Raw genomic sequence first — 19,384 nt, forward strand, 5'->3', positions numbered from 1 at the left:
TTGATAATGTTCTCATTCTTCGCCTGAGGACGGCTGCTTGCGTTGTGGCCGAAACGTCGTGAGAATTGTTTTATTATGTTTTATTTTTATTATTTTATTACTTCCCTTCTACGTGACTTTACCGAAAGAACCAAGAAGATTTTCTCTTCACATCGGCGGCGATCGCACGACCCGGCACGGAGCGTGCCGGGATGTTTCAAGTTTCATTAATTAGGCATAGCCCTGTGAGCCATGCGGCTCTTGACTCGGGTGCAACCGCAACAAACAAAATATAAACACAGAACATCTTAAAGCGTGGGGCACTCGCAATACGCCACGGTGGCTAGGAGATGTTGACTACCACGATCGGTACGCAGGAGGTCGTCGGTTCGATCCCGACCCCTGCTGCAGTATATTTTTGCGTGCCTCTCACTCTCTCCCAGTGGTCGCGTGGATGTCTCCCCGGGACGGAGGCGGCAGCCGGGGCCAACCATTACCACAGGGCGGCAATCCCAAGCGATGAAAGTCGTGAATAATATCCCCTTGCACCGTTTCACACACCAACAACAACAACCACCCGCCGTTCGCCGCCACTAAGCCGGGCTAGATGCGCGTCAAGGCCGAGCGAAGTTTCACAGCGCACGCACACGGCGGCCAATTTGAAATCGGGTTACTTTTTATTTCGTTCCAAAAGGCGGCGTTTCGTTTTCAACCGTTGGGCGAGGAGCGCGTCGAGCGACTTGAAATGTAAAAATCGATTTTCTTCGCCGCTATTCTACGAGACTTGTTTTTGGAGGGGGGCACAGACGCCGGGGTGGTGGGGGGGGGGCGAGGAAGAGCGGGGGGGGGGGTGGGATGGTTGTGAGGGGAATGTAGCAGAGGGGTCCACGTCAGCCACGCTAAACCCACCGAATCAATCGACCAGTGTCAAATTCGTTCAAGCACGCGGCTGGGGCACTTTGAGATACGAAATCTGGACGAATACTTTCAACTGAAGAGGCGTAAAGAAGGTTTGGGTTTCTTTTCAAGGGACAACTTTTCACAACGTAGGAATGCATCGGAGCACGGATCTGGTTCCAGCAGAACACACGCACGCACGCAGCAAAGCGATTTCTTGGGAAGTGACAAAAAAAAAACTAAAGGAAAGAAAAATTTGGTCAGAGAAGCCACGGGGGGAATGAAAGTCCGAACGTGGCTTTTTCAAAAATCTAAGTTTATCAATCGTTTCATTTCTCGAGCGGGTTCCCATGAAGTTCCAACGTTTGGCCGTCGTCCTTCAAACCGTTGCTCCAAACATGCGTTTCTGAAAGGGGAAGAAAAAAACGAAAGAAACGAGACGGTTACAAATCAGGAGACGACGCGCCGCAACTTTTCCTCAGAAGGTTCAAACGACACGAGAGAATGCCGCTCGGCGACTCGTAACAACGTGGGACGCAATCTTTTTAAATGCAGATTGAAAACTCGTTTCTTAAGAACGGCTTTTTTTGTGTTTAGTTTGGATTACACCGCCCCCCCTCCCACCACCTCTGGTTAGCATGGCTGGCTAACATACGATGTAGTGAAGTTCAACACACAAAGATTCACGCAGACACTCATAGGTTGTCATGCTTCCCCCCCCCCGCACCTCCGATTAGCACGGTTGGCTATGTACGGTGCGAAAGAAGTTCAACATACATAGACTCACACTGAGACCCACAGACTCACACAGAGACCCATACACTCACGCAGAGACCCATAGACTCACGCAGAGACCCATAGACTCACACAGAGACCCACAGACTCACACAGAGACCCACAGACTCACACAGAGACCCACAGACTCACACAGAGACCCATAGATTGTTGTCCCCCCCACCCCCGCACCTCCGATTAGTACGGCTAGCTAGGTACGCAGCGAAAAGAAGTTCAACATACACGCATACGTAAGTGCAAGTTTTAACTCCTACATCTTTTTTTAAACGATTGACAATTTGACGGTCGCTAAGGGAGCAGCTCACCTTCAACACAGCCTCCAGCTTTGCGGAATCGACGGCAAACTTGCGGATCCCATCCGAGAGCTTCTCGACCGCCATCTGGTCCTCGTTGTGTTGCCAGCGGAAGGCCTTCTCGTCCAGGCTCACCTTCGTCTGTTCCATGGACTCGGCTACGGACAACACGCGGGACAACAATCCCCCCCATATTCTGAGGTTTTTTCGGTAAAGTCACGTAGGTGAAAAAAAATTAAATTGACAAATCTCGGAACCTCCCATTTCAACCAGTCTACGCAACAAAGGCTCATTCCTAGCAGCGTGCTTCAGCCGCACCACCTCTACATAACAAAAGGCTCAGTCCCATTTACACCTTTACATCAGCTACACCTTAACAACTCTGGGAACCTCCGAGTTCAACCAGTCTACGCAACAAAAGGCTCATTCCTAGCAGCGTGCTTCAGCCGCACCGAACCTCACAATAATAATATTATCCTGCCTTGGCTCCTCCCACCCTCAACCAGTATATATGTACAAAGACAGTTTTCTTGGAATTTCTCTAACTTGAAACAGCAATCGTGCTGTGACGGTTCCACCTGAAGACGGAAGCTTGTGTTGCCTCCGAAACGTTGTGAATTTTATTTTATATTTATTTTACTTTTATTAATTAAAAAATATTTTTACCTACGTGACTTTACCGAAAAACCTAAGAACATGAATCCTTGCAGTCACGAAAGAAGCTTCAAATCTAGAACAATCCCCCCACCGTTCAGCTGCCGTGTCCCCGCAAAGCGAAAGTTCAGCGGCACCAGCACCCCGACACGGCCGTTGTGAACCCCCCCTCCCCCCGGAGAAAACGACAGAGGCAACTAGTGCTCTCACAAGACACAAAGATGCCCCCCCCCCCCCCCCCCCGTGTAGCCTTAACAGACTGTCGGGGAAAGTGCCATTAGCGAGCAGCAGTTGCAGCACCTGTGAAGGCCGGCACGGCACACGAAGGGGGTGTGGGGTGGGTGGCCAGCACCACGGAGAAGACCGCCTTTGTCTCCCCCAGCGGCGATGTTTACTACACACCGCACCAGCTACTCATTTGAGGCCGAGTCGACCTAGGGGAGGCCCAGAACCGGTGCAGATAATCGCCCCTGGTGTTGGTGGCCGTGAGCGGGTTTCGAACTCGGGTGGCTGCCGGGTTCGTAGCGCGGCGTAGCGCTAACCGCTGCGCCGCCGCTCCCTGCCCGAGAGACGCGGCCACTCTGAGACAATGACTGCAAGTGTGTTTGCATGTGGCTTGTGTAAAGCCCCTTAGTCATTCCACCGCTGCCTAACTGCCCCCCACCCCGATGCAAGAGCCGCATGGCTCACAGGGTTATAGCTAATACAGGTAAGTCCTCTACTCACGACAGAGTTGCGTTACGACGACCCCATCGTAAGTCGAAAATATCGTAAGTCGAAGATGGCCTAGCCTGCCCAGGAGTCTTAAAGAATGGTGATAATTTAGCAAAACAGAGCAATTTACAGTCGCGTACTGTATAAACTATATACTGCATGTATTTATTAATTGCAATACTGTATTGCACAGTAACATTTAAAGTAAAAACACAAGGTCAATTCTTAGCCTACCTATATGAACTGCAATTTAATAGAAAGTTTTTTCAGGAAACAATCCTACCTGCTATAAAAACTTTTAACATGCATTGAACGTATCGTATCGTGGTAACCCTAAAATGGAATCGCTAAAGCTACGTATCAAACATGCATTGAACGTATCGTAACGTATCATATTGTACTGTACTCACCAAGATTCGTACGCTGCTGCGTTTGCCTGCCGCGAAATGTAAAATATTTTACAATTTTGTCGAATCGCTGTCGCCATCGTAAGATCGAAATATCGTAAGTCGGACCCTCGTAACTCGGGGACTATCTGTAAATGAAACTGAAAACTAAAACTGAAACCCCACCAAGACCCCCCCCCACCAAGGGCCCCCCCCTAACCACCAAGGGTCAATCCCAAAACGTCGTGGGTTATTTGACCATACTTCACCACGCTGGTCAGTGTGCGGGCTGAAGGCTGGCAGCTGAGATGCGGTAACCTCCAAGTGCAGAATTTGATGGGGCTGGATCTGCCCTGTACTGCCCTCTGCTGCCCACACATCGCAGCGCTGCAAATGTGTGGGAGAAGCCGGCGTGCACGGTAGCCTCCCCCAATCCAAGCGGTATCCAGGCTCGAACCTGCTTAGCTTCCAACATCCGAGAGAGATTGGACCCATTACGGGCATTTTGTTCCTTTAGCTGCGTGCGAGCATGATGATTATAAAAAGACACTGGTGTTCAGTGTCTTTAATAAGTTTACGTGCCTGCGTGCGTGTGTGTGTGATGTATGCAAGTTGGCACAGGGAGGAGCACAGGTGGTCCATCTCGGTCAACCTACGGCACCTGGGTCTGCGTCTGCCCCGTGACCTCCTGCCAGCAGCAACCCTTTGACACTTCACGTGGCCCCAAAGTGCACCTAGCACGGCACAAGCGCCGTGGTGATGTCACCGCCGACGGTTGTCGTCGTCGACGTGCCAGGCTGTGCGCGCGCTTTTGAGGCCATCGCGTGAGGTGTCGAAAGCTCATCGCTGGCAGAAGAGGTCACTGGGAAAGACCCAGGTGTTATGGGTTAACCGACTTGTGATAGCTGGCCTTCACTCACCAACAACACTTTCCCCAACAGCCTGTGCTAGGCCACACTGTGGGGGGGAGGAGGGGAGGACGGAAACTTTGCCTTCGCACGTGCGGCTGCAAAAAACAAGACACCTAGCCTGGCACGAGCGCCGTTGCCGCACCCACCCTCTTTGGCGGAGAGCTGGGGCGCGAGCGTCTGCGAGTCGGCGTGAAGCTCCGCCAGCAGCTTGGGGGCGATGGTGAGGTAGTCGCAGCCGGCGAGCGCGCGGATCTCGCCCGTGTTGCGGAACGACGCGCCCATCACGATCGTCTTGTAGCCGAACTTCTTGTAGTAGTTGTAGATGCTGCGGACGCTCTTCACGCCTGCGGAGTGGTGGCGGTGGTGGGGGAGCGGTGGTAGCGGAGCGCGGACTTGAGCCACGTGGAACGAGGACGCAACAAACGAAGGTCCGCGTGCAGCCTTTCAACAGGCCGCGCGTGCGTCTGTCCGCGTAATCGTGCGTGCTATTGCGTGCGACTGTGTTTATTGTCCACGTGATTACCCTGTTTGCGCACGCAATCGCCTGTCTAATGGTGCGTGCGTCTGCGCGAACATGAGCGAGAGCGACCGAGCGTCCGTGTGGTTGCGTGCGCAATCGATCATCCGTGCGACCGTGTGTGCGATCATCGCGTGCATGGTCATTCTGTGTGACCGTTTGTAGGACCATCTGTGCGACAGTCCGTGCAACTGTGTGTGTGACAGTCCGTGCAACTGTGTGTGTGCGACAGTGTGTGCGTGTCATCGCGATGTGCGACCGCCTGTGACCCCGCCTGTGACCCCGCCTGTGACCCCGTGATCGCGATATCCGACCGCCCGCGTGACCGTGCGTGCGTGCGGACCGGGGTCTTCGTCGGGGGCGTAGGACTTCTGCGCCGAGTTGGCGACGTGCCAGTCGAGGATGCGCCCCACGAAGGGCGAGATGAGCGTGACCCCGGCCTCGGCGCACGCCACCGCTTGCGCAAACGAGAAGAGCAGCGTCATGTTGCAGTGCACGCCGTGCTGCTGCTCCAGGACGCTGGCGCGAGGGGTGGAGGGGACGGGCGCGCACGGGCACACGTGTGTAAGTACGTGCGTTGAACTTCTTTCGCACCGTACGTAGCTAATCGGAGGTGCGGGGGAAGGACAACAAACTATGGGTCTCTGTGTGAGTCTATGGGTCTCTGCGTGAGTCTATGGGTCTCTGCCCGAGTCTATGGGTCTCTGCCTGAGTCTATGGGTCTCTGCCTGAGTCTATGGGTCTCTGCCTGAGTCTATGGGTCTCTGCGTGAGTCTATGGGTCTCTGCGTGAGTCTATGGGTCTCTGCGTGAGTCTATGGGTCTCTGCGTGAGTCTATGGGTCTCTGCGTGAGTCTATGGGTCTCTGCGTGAGTCTATGGGTCTCTGCGCGAGTCCATGGGTCTCTGCGCGAGTCCATGGGTCTCTGCGCTAGTCCATGGGTCTCTGCGTGAGTCCATGGGTCTCTGCGTGAGTCTATGGGTCTCTGCGTGAGTCTATGTGTGTTGAACTTCTTTCGCCAACCGTGCTCATGGGAGGTGCGGGGGGGGGAAGAACAACAATCTAGACATGAAAAGCAGTCATAAGGAAAATTAGTTTGCAATCTAGAGGATTTAAAAGCGCAAAGCTCCAGTGGCCGGACCTGCAATTGCCAACATCTTTGACAAAGGACACGGCACAAACGCAGAGAGAGAGAGAGAGCGGTAGATATTTTTTCTAAATGGAATCATCAATAAAGTCGTCACCCTGCGTGACGAGCGCGACTCGCTCACCGGCCGGCCTGGATGCCCTCCCACGTGGAGGAGAGCTTGATGAGCACACGCTCCTTGTCCACCCCCGCCTCCTTGTAGAGCTCGATGAATTTGAGGGCCTTCGCCACCATCCCGTCTCTGTCGAACGACAACCTGGGGGCGGAGGTCAAGGGGTCAGCGGCCGAGGTCAAGGGAGCGGCGGCGGAGAGTAGAGGCGGAGGTCGAGGGGGCGGCGGCGGCGGTCAAGGGGTCGGCGGCGGAGGTCAAGGGATCGGAGGCAGAGGTCAAGGGGTCGGCGACGGAGGTCAAGGGGTCGGCGGCGGTGGTCAAGGGGTCGGCGGCGGAGGTCAAGGGGTCGGCGGCGGAGGTCAAGGGGGCGACGGCGGAGGTCAAGGGGGCGGCGGCGAAATTAATTTTGTGGCCAGCAGGTTCAAGCCTCGATATGCAGACAGCATAGACGTGGAACCATAGCACCGTACAACAACGGATTTTCCTGCACAGTCATCTGCCGCCCAGCACTCAAGTCGGCAGCCTGCATGGTGAGCATAATCCTCATTTAAATTGCGTCGTTTACGCATCGGACATGCCGAGCAAACGACCAGGAACACGGCAACGCTGTTGCTGCTCGCAACGCGAGCGGCTGCACGTCTCCTTGAGATGCGGCGCGTGGCACGGAACGGGCGAGATGTTGACTATCTCGCCTGGTACGCAGGAGGTCGTGGGGTTCAAACCCGACCCTGACGCCTGCTGCTGCTGCTGCTGTATATTTGGAGTTTGCGTTTCTCTCTGGCCGCGTGGATTTTTCTCCGGGTCCTCCGGTTTTTCCCTCCACGTGTAGAATCAACGTCGCGACGCGTTTCAAGGGCACTTGGCTGCCGCTATGAATTTCCACGCGACAACGATAAGCCGCCAACTTTGTTGCGCTGCTGTTGTTTGTGATGGCCCGGGTCGCTTCTGAATAAGTAATATTTAAAAATAAACTTGTTTTTAAAAACACGCTTTAATGAAATGTACCGTACTAGTAATGGAAGAACGCCACGAAGCTTGCCATAACGTAAGGGACCGTGGTGATTTACAGCCAACGTCAGTTGAGCGTGGACAATTAGACTCAAGCCGAAACATAACATATAAAAAATCATGTTCAAAAAGAAATGTTTTTTTATATTTTTAATGATAGAATATAGTATTGTCATCAGTATGACATAAGTATACCAAGTTTTCAGTCGATACCACATTGGGAAGTGGGTTAAAATTGAGTTGCAAGATTTGAGGATACGACAACGACGACAACAAAAGACAAAATAAAAGCGCGTAAAAAAAGCTACACAAGCTCAGCGGAGGCCTCAACCTGGTGAAGTAAAAAATTAACCCGCAAAAACAAAGTTTTTCACTCTAAATCCTTTATATGCGTGGCGGCTAGAGTCCTCTCGTCCTCTGGCTTGAGATGGCTGCCACCTATGGGTCAAATGATTGTCTGCCAGCATTAAGCAATTGGTAATTAAATATTTAAAAACATTTCCCTAAACAGTGTAAAATTTTGGAAAAAAATTTTGACGAAAATTAATTGTCACGCACAACGAGTCTGTGTGGAAAATGTCAGCTCGATTGGATCACAGGAAGTGGGTTAAAAAACAACCAAAAGATTTGCACGGTCGTAAGCAAGCAAGCACGCAAGCACGCAAGCAAGCGAACTTAATATAAAGGATTTAAAAATGGTTTAAGTTTTAGTTTGGTAACTCTTTGAGATGCGACGAGCCGAGTCGGTTGCCCCCCTTTACCTGGCATCCACTTCGGTGGACACCCTGCCGGGGATCTTCTTGAGGATTTCGACGCCAAAGTTGACGAACAGCTTGTCGATGGCGCTCGTCACCTGCTCAGCGGGAGAGCTGAGAGAGAGAGAGAGAGGGGGGGGGTGAGAGAGAGGCGGGAGGGGTGAGAGAGAGGGGGGGGCGAAAAAGGGGGAGCGAGAGAGGCGGGGGGAAGGGGTGAGAGAGGGGGGAGCGAGAGAGAGAGGGGTGCAAGAGAGAGGGAGGGGCGAGAAAAGGGGGGCGAGAAGGGGGGGGGGGGCGAGAGAGGGGGGAGAGGGGAGGGGTGAGAGAGAGGGGGCGAGAGAGGGGGGAGGGACAGAGGGGGGGGCGAGAGAGAGGGGGGGGGTGAGAGTGGGGAGGGGCGAAAGGAACAACGAAGGAGCCAAGTCACGACTCGTACTGTGCAAGAGCTTCATAGCTCATCAGATTCCTCCAGGCCGTACGAAGGTTCCGGTTTCGACAAGCCTGGGACGCACGTCACGGCGGCGCTCCACGCCACTCGCAGACGGCCGCGTCGGAGGCACCGAGCAAAACGAGGGAGCGTCCCTGGGTTCGATGCCTGGTGCTGGACGGGCGACTCTACCGAAGAGCTCACAGCGGTGTTGTCGGACACGTAGCCAACCGTGATAATCGGAGGTGCGAGGGAAGGACAACAAACTATGGGTCTCTGTGCGAGTCTGTGGGTCTCTGTGCGAGTCTGTGGGTCTCTGTGCGAGTCTACGGGTCTCTGTGTGAGTCTACGGGTCTCTGTGCGAGTCTACAGGTCTCTGTGTGAGTCTATGGGTCTCTGCGCGAGCCTATGGGCCTCTGCGCGAGTCTGTGTGTCTCTGCGCGAGTCCGTGTACGTGTGTATGCATGTTGAACTTCTTTCGCACCGTACGCAGCCAACCGCGATAATCGTCTTCCTGTACCCAGGGTCCCCACCCCGGTGCGCATCGCGGAGGAGAGATTCTCGCTCACCTGCCGTGACTGAATCCGTACTCCTGCGCGTCCTGCAGCAGGTGTTCGTACGCGGGCATCTGCGCCGCTGCGAGCAGCAGCGAAGGGTTGGTGGTCGCATCCTGGGGCTTGTATTCATCGATGGCTGGGGGGCAGAGGTCACAAACGGGTTGCATTAGTTTCACGGTGCGGCAAAACGTCAATGCGGTAACCTGCCGCACACACGATTTGCATCCACAACCCTCTTCTCCCTTCCTTCTTCAATACGCGTGGCCGCGCATGCATCATCTCCCCGCCCCCCCCCCCACCAACAAGGCCGCTGGTGACAATTCCACATTCCCATGGCCGCGTGAGTCAGTCCCGCCATGAGATGAAGCCCATCGCTGACCTCCCACACAAATGCGTATTACGCACGCACACACTCGCCTCTCGATTTGCTCAACACAACCCTGTCCGAATGATGGTCCGCCACTTTGTGTGATGGCCCGGGTCGCTTTGGAACAGGAAGTTGATGCCTCAGCGGGGACCTTTGGCTGGTAGGAGGGTGTTGAGCGTTTGGACGATTTGTTTACCTCTCGTGTACTTTGCACTCCTATCGCGTTTGTTGTCGTAACGTTCTTAACCCGTGCCACGACTGGACATCTGTGAAAAAGAAAGAGCTTCATAGCTCATCGGATTCCTCCTGCAGTTTAAATACATATTCTGATCCTGCGACCACTTCCCGGTCGCTTTGAACCACAGCGTAGTCACCTGCCCCCCGACCTTGATGTTGTTGTTGTTACAAATATATGGAGCAGAAACAACAAGAATCCAACAAGAATCCAACAAGAATCCACTTGTTGTTGTTGCACCTAATGAGTTGATGAGTTAATGATGACGTCACCTTGCTGCTGCTCTATTTAAGATCGGGAGCCAGAGCAGAGCCTCACCATTCTGGCGAATTGCCCGATGATGCTGGATGCAATAACCAGCGAAACGTCGTACTACACAAACATTGCAAATGTTGTGGTGTCACGCTTCAACACACCGGTGGGCTAAATCAGTGAACTATTTGTCTTTTGTCAACGTGACACTTTTTTACTGATTGGCCGCGTCGGGTGGTGAAGGGTTACGACGCATTTATAAATAACGCGATCTAAACCAAAAAACGTTGATTATGAAGAATCCACTGTTGTACTGCACTTCCGTGTTCCACGCTGCCTTCGCCAACGCAATAACCAGCGTGAAGTATGGTTGGGAAAAACAACGCGGGCGTTTTGGGGTGGGTGGGCATCACCTAGCAGTGTGATTGACACCTGTACTTGTATACATTGTGACCACTACATACATTAAGAGGAAATGTTAACTACCTCGCCTGGTATGCAGGAGGTCGTGGGGGTTAGATCCCGTCCCTGATGAAACCTGCTGCTGTATATGTGGAGTTTGCGTCTCTCTCTCATCATCATCATCACGGTGGCTAGGAGATGTTGACGACCTCGCCTGGTCTGCAGGAGGTTGTGGGTTCGATCTCGACCCTGATGACGCCTGCTGCTGTATATGTGGAGTTTGCGTGTCTCTCTCTCATCATCACCACGGTGGCTATGATATGTTATAACTACCTCGCCTGCTATACAGAAGTTCGTGGGTTTGATCTCGACCATGACGAAGCCCGCTGCTGTATATTTGGAGTTTGCGGTGTCCCTCTCTCTCTCGGTCTCCCCGTGGATTTTTCTCCGGGCCCTCCTCCAGTTTTTCCCATTCGCCACTAAGTGACGGCGACGTCACCGTGGAGATTGTGCCAGGCTAGGTGCACCTTGAGGCCATCCTGGCTGCTGGCAGTGTTGCACAATCGTCGCGTGTAAAAGTATCGCAGCATTCTCAAACTCGCGTCGTTTTCTGCGCGGCTCATCGTCATCTTCAAACCGAAGATGTAATAATCATCACCATCATCATCATTATTATTATTAAACTGCCGTGTTAGAACAGTAAACGATCAGCTGCGTTCAATTCCACCACGCTCATCTCACCGTTGAAGTCGCCCGTGTCGGCCACCACCACCGTGTAGGTCTTCAGCTGATCCAGAACAGACGACATCGCGCACTCGATATAAGGGGGGGCTGTGAGGGGAAAGTTGCCTTAAAGTTAATCACTTTGCAGATTAATTGGGGAAAAGAAGGCAAATGTAACTCCCACACTAACACGCTGCGCGAATTGGACCCTCCGACTTCCGGCGCGCGGCGCCTTATATAGGCGGCCCGTGCCGCGCGCTCATTGGTCGGCCGACAGCGGTTGCTGAGCTCCTATTGGTCAACTCGGGCTTCGGCATCGCGGGTTAATCACGAAACGCGATTCGAAATTCGACGGGGCGGGGACGGCTACGGTGGCCCCTTCGGGACGATGACGTAGCGCGATTTGGTAATTGTCATCTCGCTGTGTTTCTCCGCGTCTGCGCGTGTTCTGACGAAGAGTTATTGCCCGAAACGTCGATTATTACACGTGTTTTTTTTACGAGTAAGGCAACGATCGTGTTATTGCCGTGTTGAGTATTACGAATAATAATTTTAAATAATACTCGACCCACTTGTTGAGTAATATTTGTAATACTTTAGTATTACTTTTAATACTAAACACACCTATATTCTTGGTGCTTTCGGTAAAGGCACGTAGAAGGGAAATATTAAACAATAAAAAATTATCACGACGTTTCGACGGTAACACAAGCAATCATTATCAGGTGTGAAATCCACACCGAGACCCATAGAATCACACAGAGACCCACAGACTCACACAGAGACCCACAGACTCACACAGAGACCCACAGACTCACACAGAAACACACAGACTCACACAGAGATCCACAGACTCACACAGAGACCCACAGACTCACACAGAGACCCACAGACTCACACAGAAACACACAGACTCACACAGAGACCCATAGACTCACACAGAGACCCATAGACTCACACAGAGACCCACAGACTCACACAGAGACCCATAGACTCACACAGAGACCCACAGACTTACACAGACCCACACTCACACATAGACTCACACAGAGACCCACATACTCACACAGAGACCCATAGACTCACACAGAGACCCACAGACTCACACAGAGACCCACAGACTCACACAGAGACCCATAGACTCACACAGAGACCCACAGACTTACACAGACCCACACTCACACATAGACTCACACAGAGACCCACAGACTTACACAGACCCACACTCACACATAGACTCACACAGAGACCCACAGACTCACACAGAGACCCACAGACTCACACAAGAGACCCATAATAGTGTGTTATATCCCCCCCTGCACTTCCTATGTGCGCGGTTGACCATGTGCGGTGATTGCGACGTAAGTTCAAGCACGCGGTTACATCACAGCACTAACCCCCAACAGTCTGTGAAGGCTTCCAGAGGGAATGGGGGGGATCTTTGTGGATGCCAGGCACATGGCGTGATCGCGGTGGTGGTGGTGATGATGGTGGCATCACTTTTATAACGTGAACACATGAGATGAATTTGTGCGTGGCTGAACAATGGTGGTGTTTGTTGCGTTGAGCGTATTGCGAAACTTTTGAAAGCCTGGGGAGTGGCTTTTTTTTGTTAACTCACTGTTACTCAGCGCCGGCTAACACAAACAAAGGTTACATTTGAATATTTAGTTTTAACGCTTAGGAACGAAACAGGTGGATTTCTCCACAAATCTGTCTGTCGCCTGATAAAGCTGGTTGTAATTACCGTCCAAACGTCGTACTTCAGATTGTAAATGTTGTGGCTTGGCTCTCCAACACAACCGGTGGTGCTGTACTAGTATACTACACTATACACTACACTACTATACACTACACACTACTATACACTACACTATACACGACTATATACTACACTATACACTACACTATACACTACACACTACTATACACTACACTATACACTACACTACTATACACTACTATACACTACTATATACTACACTATACACTACACTATACACTACACTATACACTACACTACTATACACTACACTACTATACACTACACTACTATACACTACACTATACACTACACTATACACTATACACTACACTATACACTACACTATACACTACACTATACACTACACTATACACTACACTATACACTACACTACTATACACTACACTACTATACACTACACTACTATACACTACACACTACACTACTATACACTACACTACTATACACTACACTACTATACACTACACTACACACTAGTGCTGTACTAGTATACTACACTATACACTGCACTATACACTACACTATACGCTACTATACATTACACTATACACTACTATAGACTACACTACACACTAGTGCTGTACTAGTGACTAATTGTCACGTTCTGTTGACGTGACAAACCCCTTACTAGTTGGCTGTGTTGGGTGGTGGCGAGTTTAACGACACATTTATATATTTACGCGTTCTGACCCAAAAAAAACAATTATGGCTGAAAAATGTTGATACTCCGACTGATACTCTTATGTTATGGGGTGACTCGTGTTATGTATATATCGTTTATTGTTAAATTTGAATCACAGTTCCTATGATCACTGTTACATTGCTTTTATAGCTTTCTTTTGGTGATTTTTAAAACGTTTTGGTTTAGCCATGTTTGTTTGTTGTAGTACAGAGTTAGACTGATAACTTTAATCTAAATTGTCTTACGGTTGTTCTTGTTTGACTTGCATCCCACTGGGATTTTTGCACACCGCGTGTGATATACGGTGCTTTTCTCTGGAAGATTTTGCAGTTTTTTCCTGGATTTTCCGTTGCGCGCAGTAACTTTAAGATGTTATTTGTTCATGTTTTTGTTTGTTGCGGTTGCACCCGAGTCAAGAGCCGCATGGCTCACAGGGCTATACCTAATAAATTAAACTGAAAAACTGAGTTGGAGGCAGTCGCCCTCCAGCTACGACGGAGGGCAGAGGAGCGACGCTCACAACAACGAGCGGAGCGCCGGGCGGATAAAACGCAGCAAGTTGGCACACAGTAGAGAGCACAGCTGGTGCGTGCATATTCCAGCCATCTCAGTCAACCCGTGGAACCTGGGGGTCTGTCCCGTGACCTCCTGCCAGCATGGAGCAGAGGTCGCAATCGGGTACCCGATACCCGTACCCTACCCGATACCCGGCTACCCGTACTCGGCCGGGAACAGGTACGGGTACCCGTTTGCGACCCTGGTGCGGCCGGGTACGGGTACGGGTAGGCCGTGAGTCACTGGTGAGTCACCGTTTGTCACTCATTTCCCAACGTCTTGTCTCTTCTCACAATTCAAGTTCCTAGAATCAACCTACCCGCGCCTGCAACATGGCTTCATCCCAGAGGTCGCAATCGGGTACCCGTACCCTACCCGATACCCGGCCGGGTACGGGTGCCGGGTATCGGGTAGGGTACGGGTACCCGTTTGCGACCCTGGTGCGGCCGGGTACGGGTAATGAATCAAAACCCGTTTGCGACCTCTGGCATGGAGCCTTCGACACTCAACGTGACCCAGCCTCAACGTGCACCTAGCCTGGCACAAGCGCCGTGGTGAATGGCGGTTGTTGTTGATAGGGCGGTGTCGTGGTTAGCGCATTGCGCCATGAACCTCAAGTGAAGAATATCCGAGTGGGTTACTGGGGTCTGTCTCTCACGATCAACTCAACCTTAAACGAGTACCTGGTGCGATGTGTCAAATGTCAGCAATGGGCAGACAAAGAGCTTCATCGCTTATCGGATTCCTCCGGTCTAAGTCAATATTCCGATTCTGGAAGCAGGCTCTGCGGAATCTTCCACGGGCCATTCTTCAACGTGAGGTCATCAGAATTAGAATACAAACACGATAGCAGTGCAATGTACAAAATAGGTAAACACGTCACCAAAAACGCAAACAAATACAACGCTAAAACCACTCCCCTCATCCTAGCAGGCAAAGCCACCACTGAGGTTTGAAACTTATTTTTCAGAAGACAACCTGGCCACAAAGGAAAACCTCGCATGACAAGAATGCAGACTGCACACGACGCTGGGAATAAAAAAAAAATTGAAACCGAAATTGAAATATATTAAGGTTTTTATTTTATTTATTATGATGCTCTAGCAGGCACACCGAAATCTGAATAAACGGCAATTTAAAACGCAACTGTTTAAACAATGGCTATATATAATATATAGCGGCGGTGTGTGTGTGTGGAACTTCCAAAACAAAAGAAAACGATATCGAGTTATAATTTACAAAGCGTGTGTCAAAATCGACGCAGCAAATCTTTGCACCGACCGCGCTTTTGCAACAAAAAGAGAGAGAAATAAATGGGAGTCATCAAAACATGAATTCCCCCACACCCCCCCCCCCAAGCCGAGAAGCAGAATGCAAACACAACGAGGCTAAAACGGCGACCGCCCCCACCACCACCAGCACCACCATCAATCACCGTGAATGAAAGAGAGAGAGAGAGAGGAAAAACAAGTGTCAAAAAAAATCATTGGCTCAGTGCGGGGCCTTACCTGGTAAAATATCATTTTATGTAGATATCCACATTCATTTAATATTTTTCTTCCGCAGTTTTGATTGGAAATGCAATATTTGATATCTCAAAAACCTGATGTGATGGACAAAAACTGATGCCAGATTTGGAATCGGCACCCCAAAATTACATTAAACCCGTTGGAATACCTTATGCCAGAAAAAGTGTGTTGACCAGTGTTATCATAATTAGAACGAGACAAAATCTTTAAGACGATGGTCATACCAGGAGGCCCACGCAGCCAGAAATATTCGCAGTGGCAACGCCGATTTCGCCCGTTAGGGCCACGCCACCGCTGCCGATGATGATGTTGATGATGATGATTCCCCCACCGCAGGCAAAAGCCGCGTCCGTCGGCTTCAATGCGAAATGATTTTGGGGTAAGACGGAACGGACAGGGACGGGGGAGTGAGTGAGCGGTGGGGGATGCTGTGGGGAAACCCGCTGACGATGGTGAAACCCGCTGACGATGGTGAAACCCGTGCGTGGCTGAGCAGTGTGGATGAAACCGTCTTAAGAGTGGTGGGGCGAATGGTGGAGTATATATATACACGTTTGTGAGAAATATTAAGTTTGTAACTCTTAAATAAACGCCGCGATGTGTTCCCGCCCACGTGATGTTCTGTTTTCTATACAAATATCAAAATATAAATGGCACGGATGATCAATTGTTTTTTTTCGTTGTTATTTCCTTATACCTATTTTTTTTTCTCATTTTTCTCATATATATTTGTTTTTTTCTTGCAAGTATAGTTATGTACAACAAAATTACTCGTCTTTAGTTTGTACACAATCTGTGGAAAACATATACCCATCGTCATTATTAAAGACACGAAGGCTTCTTTTACATATATACTTTTTTGTTCTTTTAGGAAATCCTTCTCGGAGAAAGCTGCACATCGGTCACGTGACGTCTCAATCGATCTCTCTTCGCGACGCCTTCGCACACACACACACAGAGCTCCACGTAGCGCCTGTGAGCGCTCGCTCTCTCCGTCAAACACCGCCTTGTTGCGCGCTCAGTTGTGTCGCACGGTTGGCTACGTACGGCGCGAAAGAAGTTCAACGCGCACGCGGCGAGGAAATTATGGAACCGTGGGTTTTGTCCTACAGCAATCCGGGTTCCTCACCGAGGTATGCATTGTGCGTTTTCATTTGACCGGTGAGAGTGAACCGGTCCACGTTCATTATATTGATTATGCTTCGGCCAATCGGTTATCTGCTTTCCCCGTGCATTCTTCCAGGAGCTCGCTCAAGAAACTTGCCACTGGTGACCTGTCGCGACCTTTCGCAAAGGGCGAAAGGTCACCAACGCGGCACAAAACTGGCGCTCTAACTCCAGCAGCAGCAGCACAGCAGCAACGACAACCCCAAATCGGAGAGCCGTGCTGCACAACGGCGGAAACCTTCCCAGCAAGTCAACATCACTCCGCCTGGAGAAGAGTCGCACGCGGCCCTTGAGGCCATGGCGGTGGCGTCGCTCGCGGACCACGACGACGACCATTAGCCACGGTTGGCTACGTACGGTGCGAAAGAAGTTCAACGTACACGTGCGTTTAGCGTGAACACGTGACCGAATCCGGGCAGCCCCCGAGCATGACGGTTCTCTTTCGAGAGAGAGGCGAGGGGGGGGGCAGGAAGCCTCAACTGGAACAGTTTTGTTTTAAAAACAATTCCCTGTTTCAAAGGGCCTACACCTTCCTCTCTCCCCCTCCCCGCACGGCGCTGTAACAGGATAAAACGAATCTGCGACAGAATTAATGATAAATTATACTCAATCTTTTAGGCTCGTGCACGGCGGAGTAATTGGCCGTGGCTTTGGCCATGCAAGAGGAAATGGAACGGTAATCGACGTCATTTCTTACGATCCAATGCTCGATTAAACGAGCGTGGATCGAGCATGGACCGAGCTGTGATAATGAGAAAGCACAATCATTCCAGTCAATCCTGTCACGTGCTTTCTGGATCTAAAGAAACTATTTGTGGGTCGAAAAAAGCCCCCGCATGAAGGTCGCCCCTTCACGCCAATTGGCTTCCTTCCGCATAAACACGCCGCGTACTGCCCGAGTGGCGGTGTGATATCTCTCGGTGTGTTGTGGACTTTTGTTGTTGGAGTTGTTAATGTTACCAGGGTAAGGCCTACACTGAGTGTATGATCGCTCTTTTTTTTGTTTAGAAACGACCTGGCCAAACACATGAGAGCCCAACGAAGCGGCTTACCATCATCGCGTGGAAATCAATCGCGGCCGAATACTCCAAAACGTGCCACGTCTAAATGTGCCGCAAGACCCCGAGAAACATCCACGTGACCATGGAGAGAGACACGCAAACCCCAAATATACAGCAGCAGCAGGCGTCAGGGTCGGGATCGAATCCACGACCTCCTGTAGACCAGGCGAGGGAGTTAACATCTCATAGCCACCGTGATGATGATGAGAGACGCAAACTCCAAATATACAGCAGCAGGCGTCATCAGGGTTGGGATCGAAACCACGACCTCCTGCACACCAGGCGAGGTAGTTAACATCTCACCACGGGGGGAGCAATAGACACGCTAACTAAAAATATACAATAGGTGTCAAAATCGGCATCGAACCCACGACCTCCTGTAAACCAAGCGAGGTAGTTAACATCTCACCACGGGGGGAGCAATAGACACGCAAACTAAAAATATACAATAGGTGTCAAAATCGGCATCGAACCCACGACCTCCTGTAAACCAAGCGAGGTAGTTAACATCTCGCCACCGTGGGGCCTTAGTAACCTAGGGAGGAGGCGGCAAGGACGGGGGGGGGGGGGGGAGGGAAGTGGTCTTGATTGGGCCGCAGTGTCAAAGAGGGTGGCTTTAGAATCTTCAGGCATTCCGAAAAGTGCCACGTGCTCACCCAGGCACAGTTCTTGCCAAGGTCGGTGCCCACGGGTCACATGTGCGTGGCCCCGCATCTACGACTGCAGCTCACGGCATAAAACTACTGCCCTTTAAATTTCGATTTAAAGCTTTTGTGACTGCAGGGATTCATCTTCTTGGTTCTTTCGGTAAAGTCCCGTAGAATGGAAATAATAAAATAATAAAAATAAAACAATAAAATAATTCTCACGACGTTTCGGCCACAACGCAAGCAGCCGTCCTCAGGTGGAGAGGGTGCTTGCGTTGTGGCCGAAACGTCGTGAGAATTATTTTATTATGTTTTATTTTTATTATTTTATTATTTCCATTCTACGTCACTTTACCGAAAGAACCAAGAAGATACTGCCCTTTACCCACGAGCAAATTACCCGCGGATTTCCCAGAATTCACCTCGGGGAAATCGACGCCACGACTCTGATTATCCGTAATGTTTTGAGGCATGAGCGGAGTTGGTGGCAAAATTCTTCCAAATATCTGCGAAATGCTTTTTGAGGGGGGGGGGTGTGTGGGTGGGGGGGGGGCAGCGGTGGGTTTGTGGCCCTTTGATTGGCCACGTTTTTGGAAATGCGAGGACGGCGTGGATTATTGCGACGTTGGACTGCGATAATCACACGACCCTGATGAGAGGTGGGAATCAATACTGTTTGGTTCTTTCGGTAAAGTCACCTACGTGACTTTACCGAAAGAAGCAAAGAGTATGGATTCCTGCAGTCACGAAAGCTTCAAATCAAGATTTAGAGTTGGGAGGTTTAATCAATCTGAGCACCCCGCCGCCACATCACCCCACCGAACACG

The 19,384-nt window shown here is 50.9% G+C and overlaps 1 protein-coding gene across 1 annotated transcript; it reads right to left on the reverse strand.

The window, feature by feature from the left end:
• Positions 1-623: 623 nt before the first annotated feature.
• Positions 624-11,355, reverse strand: TALDO1 (transaldolase 1). Its single transcript, XM_078882284.1, has 8 exons — positions 11,149-11,355; positions 9,164-9,287; positions 8,174-8,281; positions 6,417-6,548; positions 5,490-5,665; positions 4,776-4,973; positions 1,977-2,122; positions 624-1,282 (listed from the first exon to the last, which is right to left on the reverse strand). The coding sequence occupies exons 1-8, from the start codon at positions 11,213-11,215 to the stop codon at positions 1,256-1,258; spliced, it is 978 nt and encodes a 325-aa protein (XP_078738410.1). The 5' UTR covers positions 11,216-11,355; the 3' UTR covers positions 624-1,255.
• Positions 11,356-19,384: the final 8,029 nt, after the last annotated feature.

This window comes from Lampetra fluviatilis, chromosome 64, assembly GCF_964198595.1.
Source record: "Lampetra fluviatilis chromosome 64, kcLamFluv1.1, whole genome shotgun sequence".
Lineage (NCBI taxonomy): Eukaryota > Metazoa > Chordata > Hyperoartia > Petromyzontiformes > Petromyzontidae > Lampetra > Lampetra fluviatilis.

What these genes read in the sequence shown, in the direction of transcription:
- TALDO1 (XM_078882284.1), bottom strand. Translation starts at nt 11,215, where the DNA reads ATGTCGTCTGTTCTGGATCAGCTGAAGACCTACACGGTGGTGGTGGCC. An exon ending in TACGGATTCAGTCACGGCAG is followed by an intron (nt 8,282 to 9,163) that starts GTGAGCGAGAAT and finishes TCTCTCTCTCAG; the next exon opens with CTCTCCCGCTGAGCAGGTGA. An exon ending in TCCACCGAAGTGGATGCCAG is followed by an intron (nt 6,549 to 8,173) that starts GTAAAGGGGGGC and finishes CTCCGCCCCCAG; the next exon opens with GTTGTCGTTCGACAGAGACG.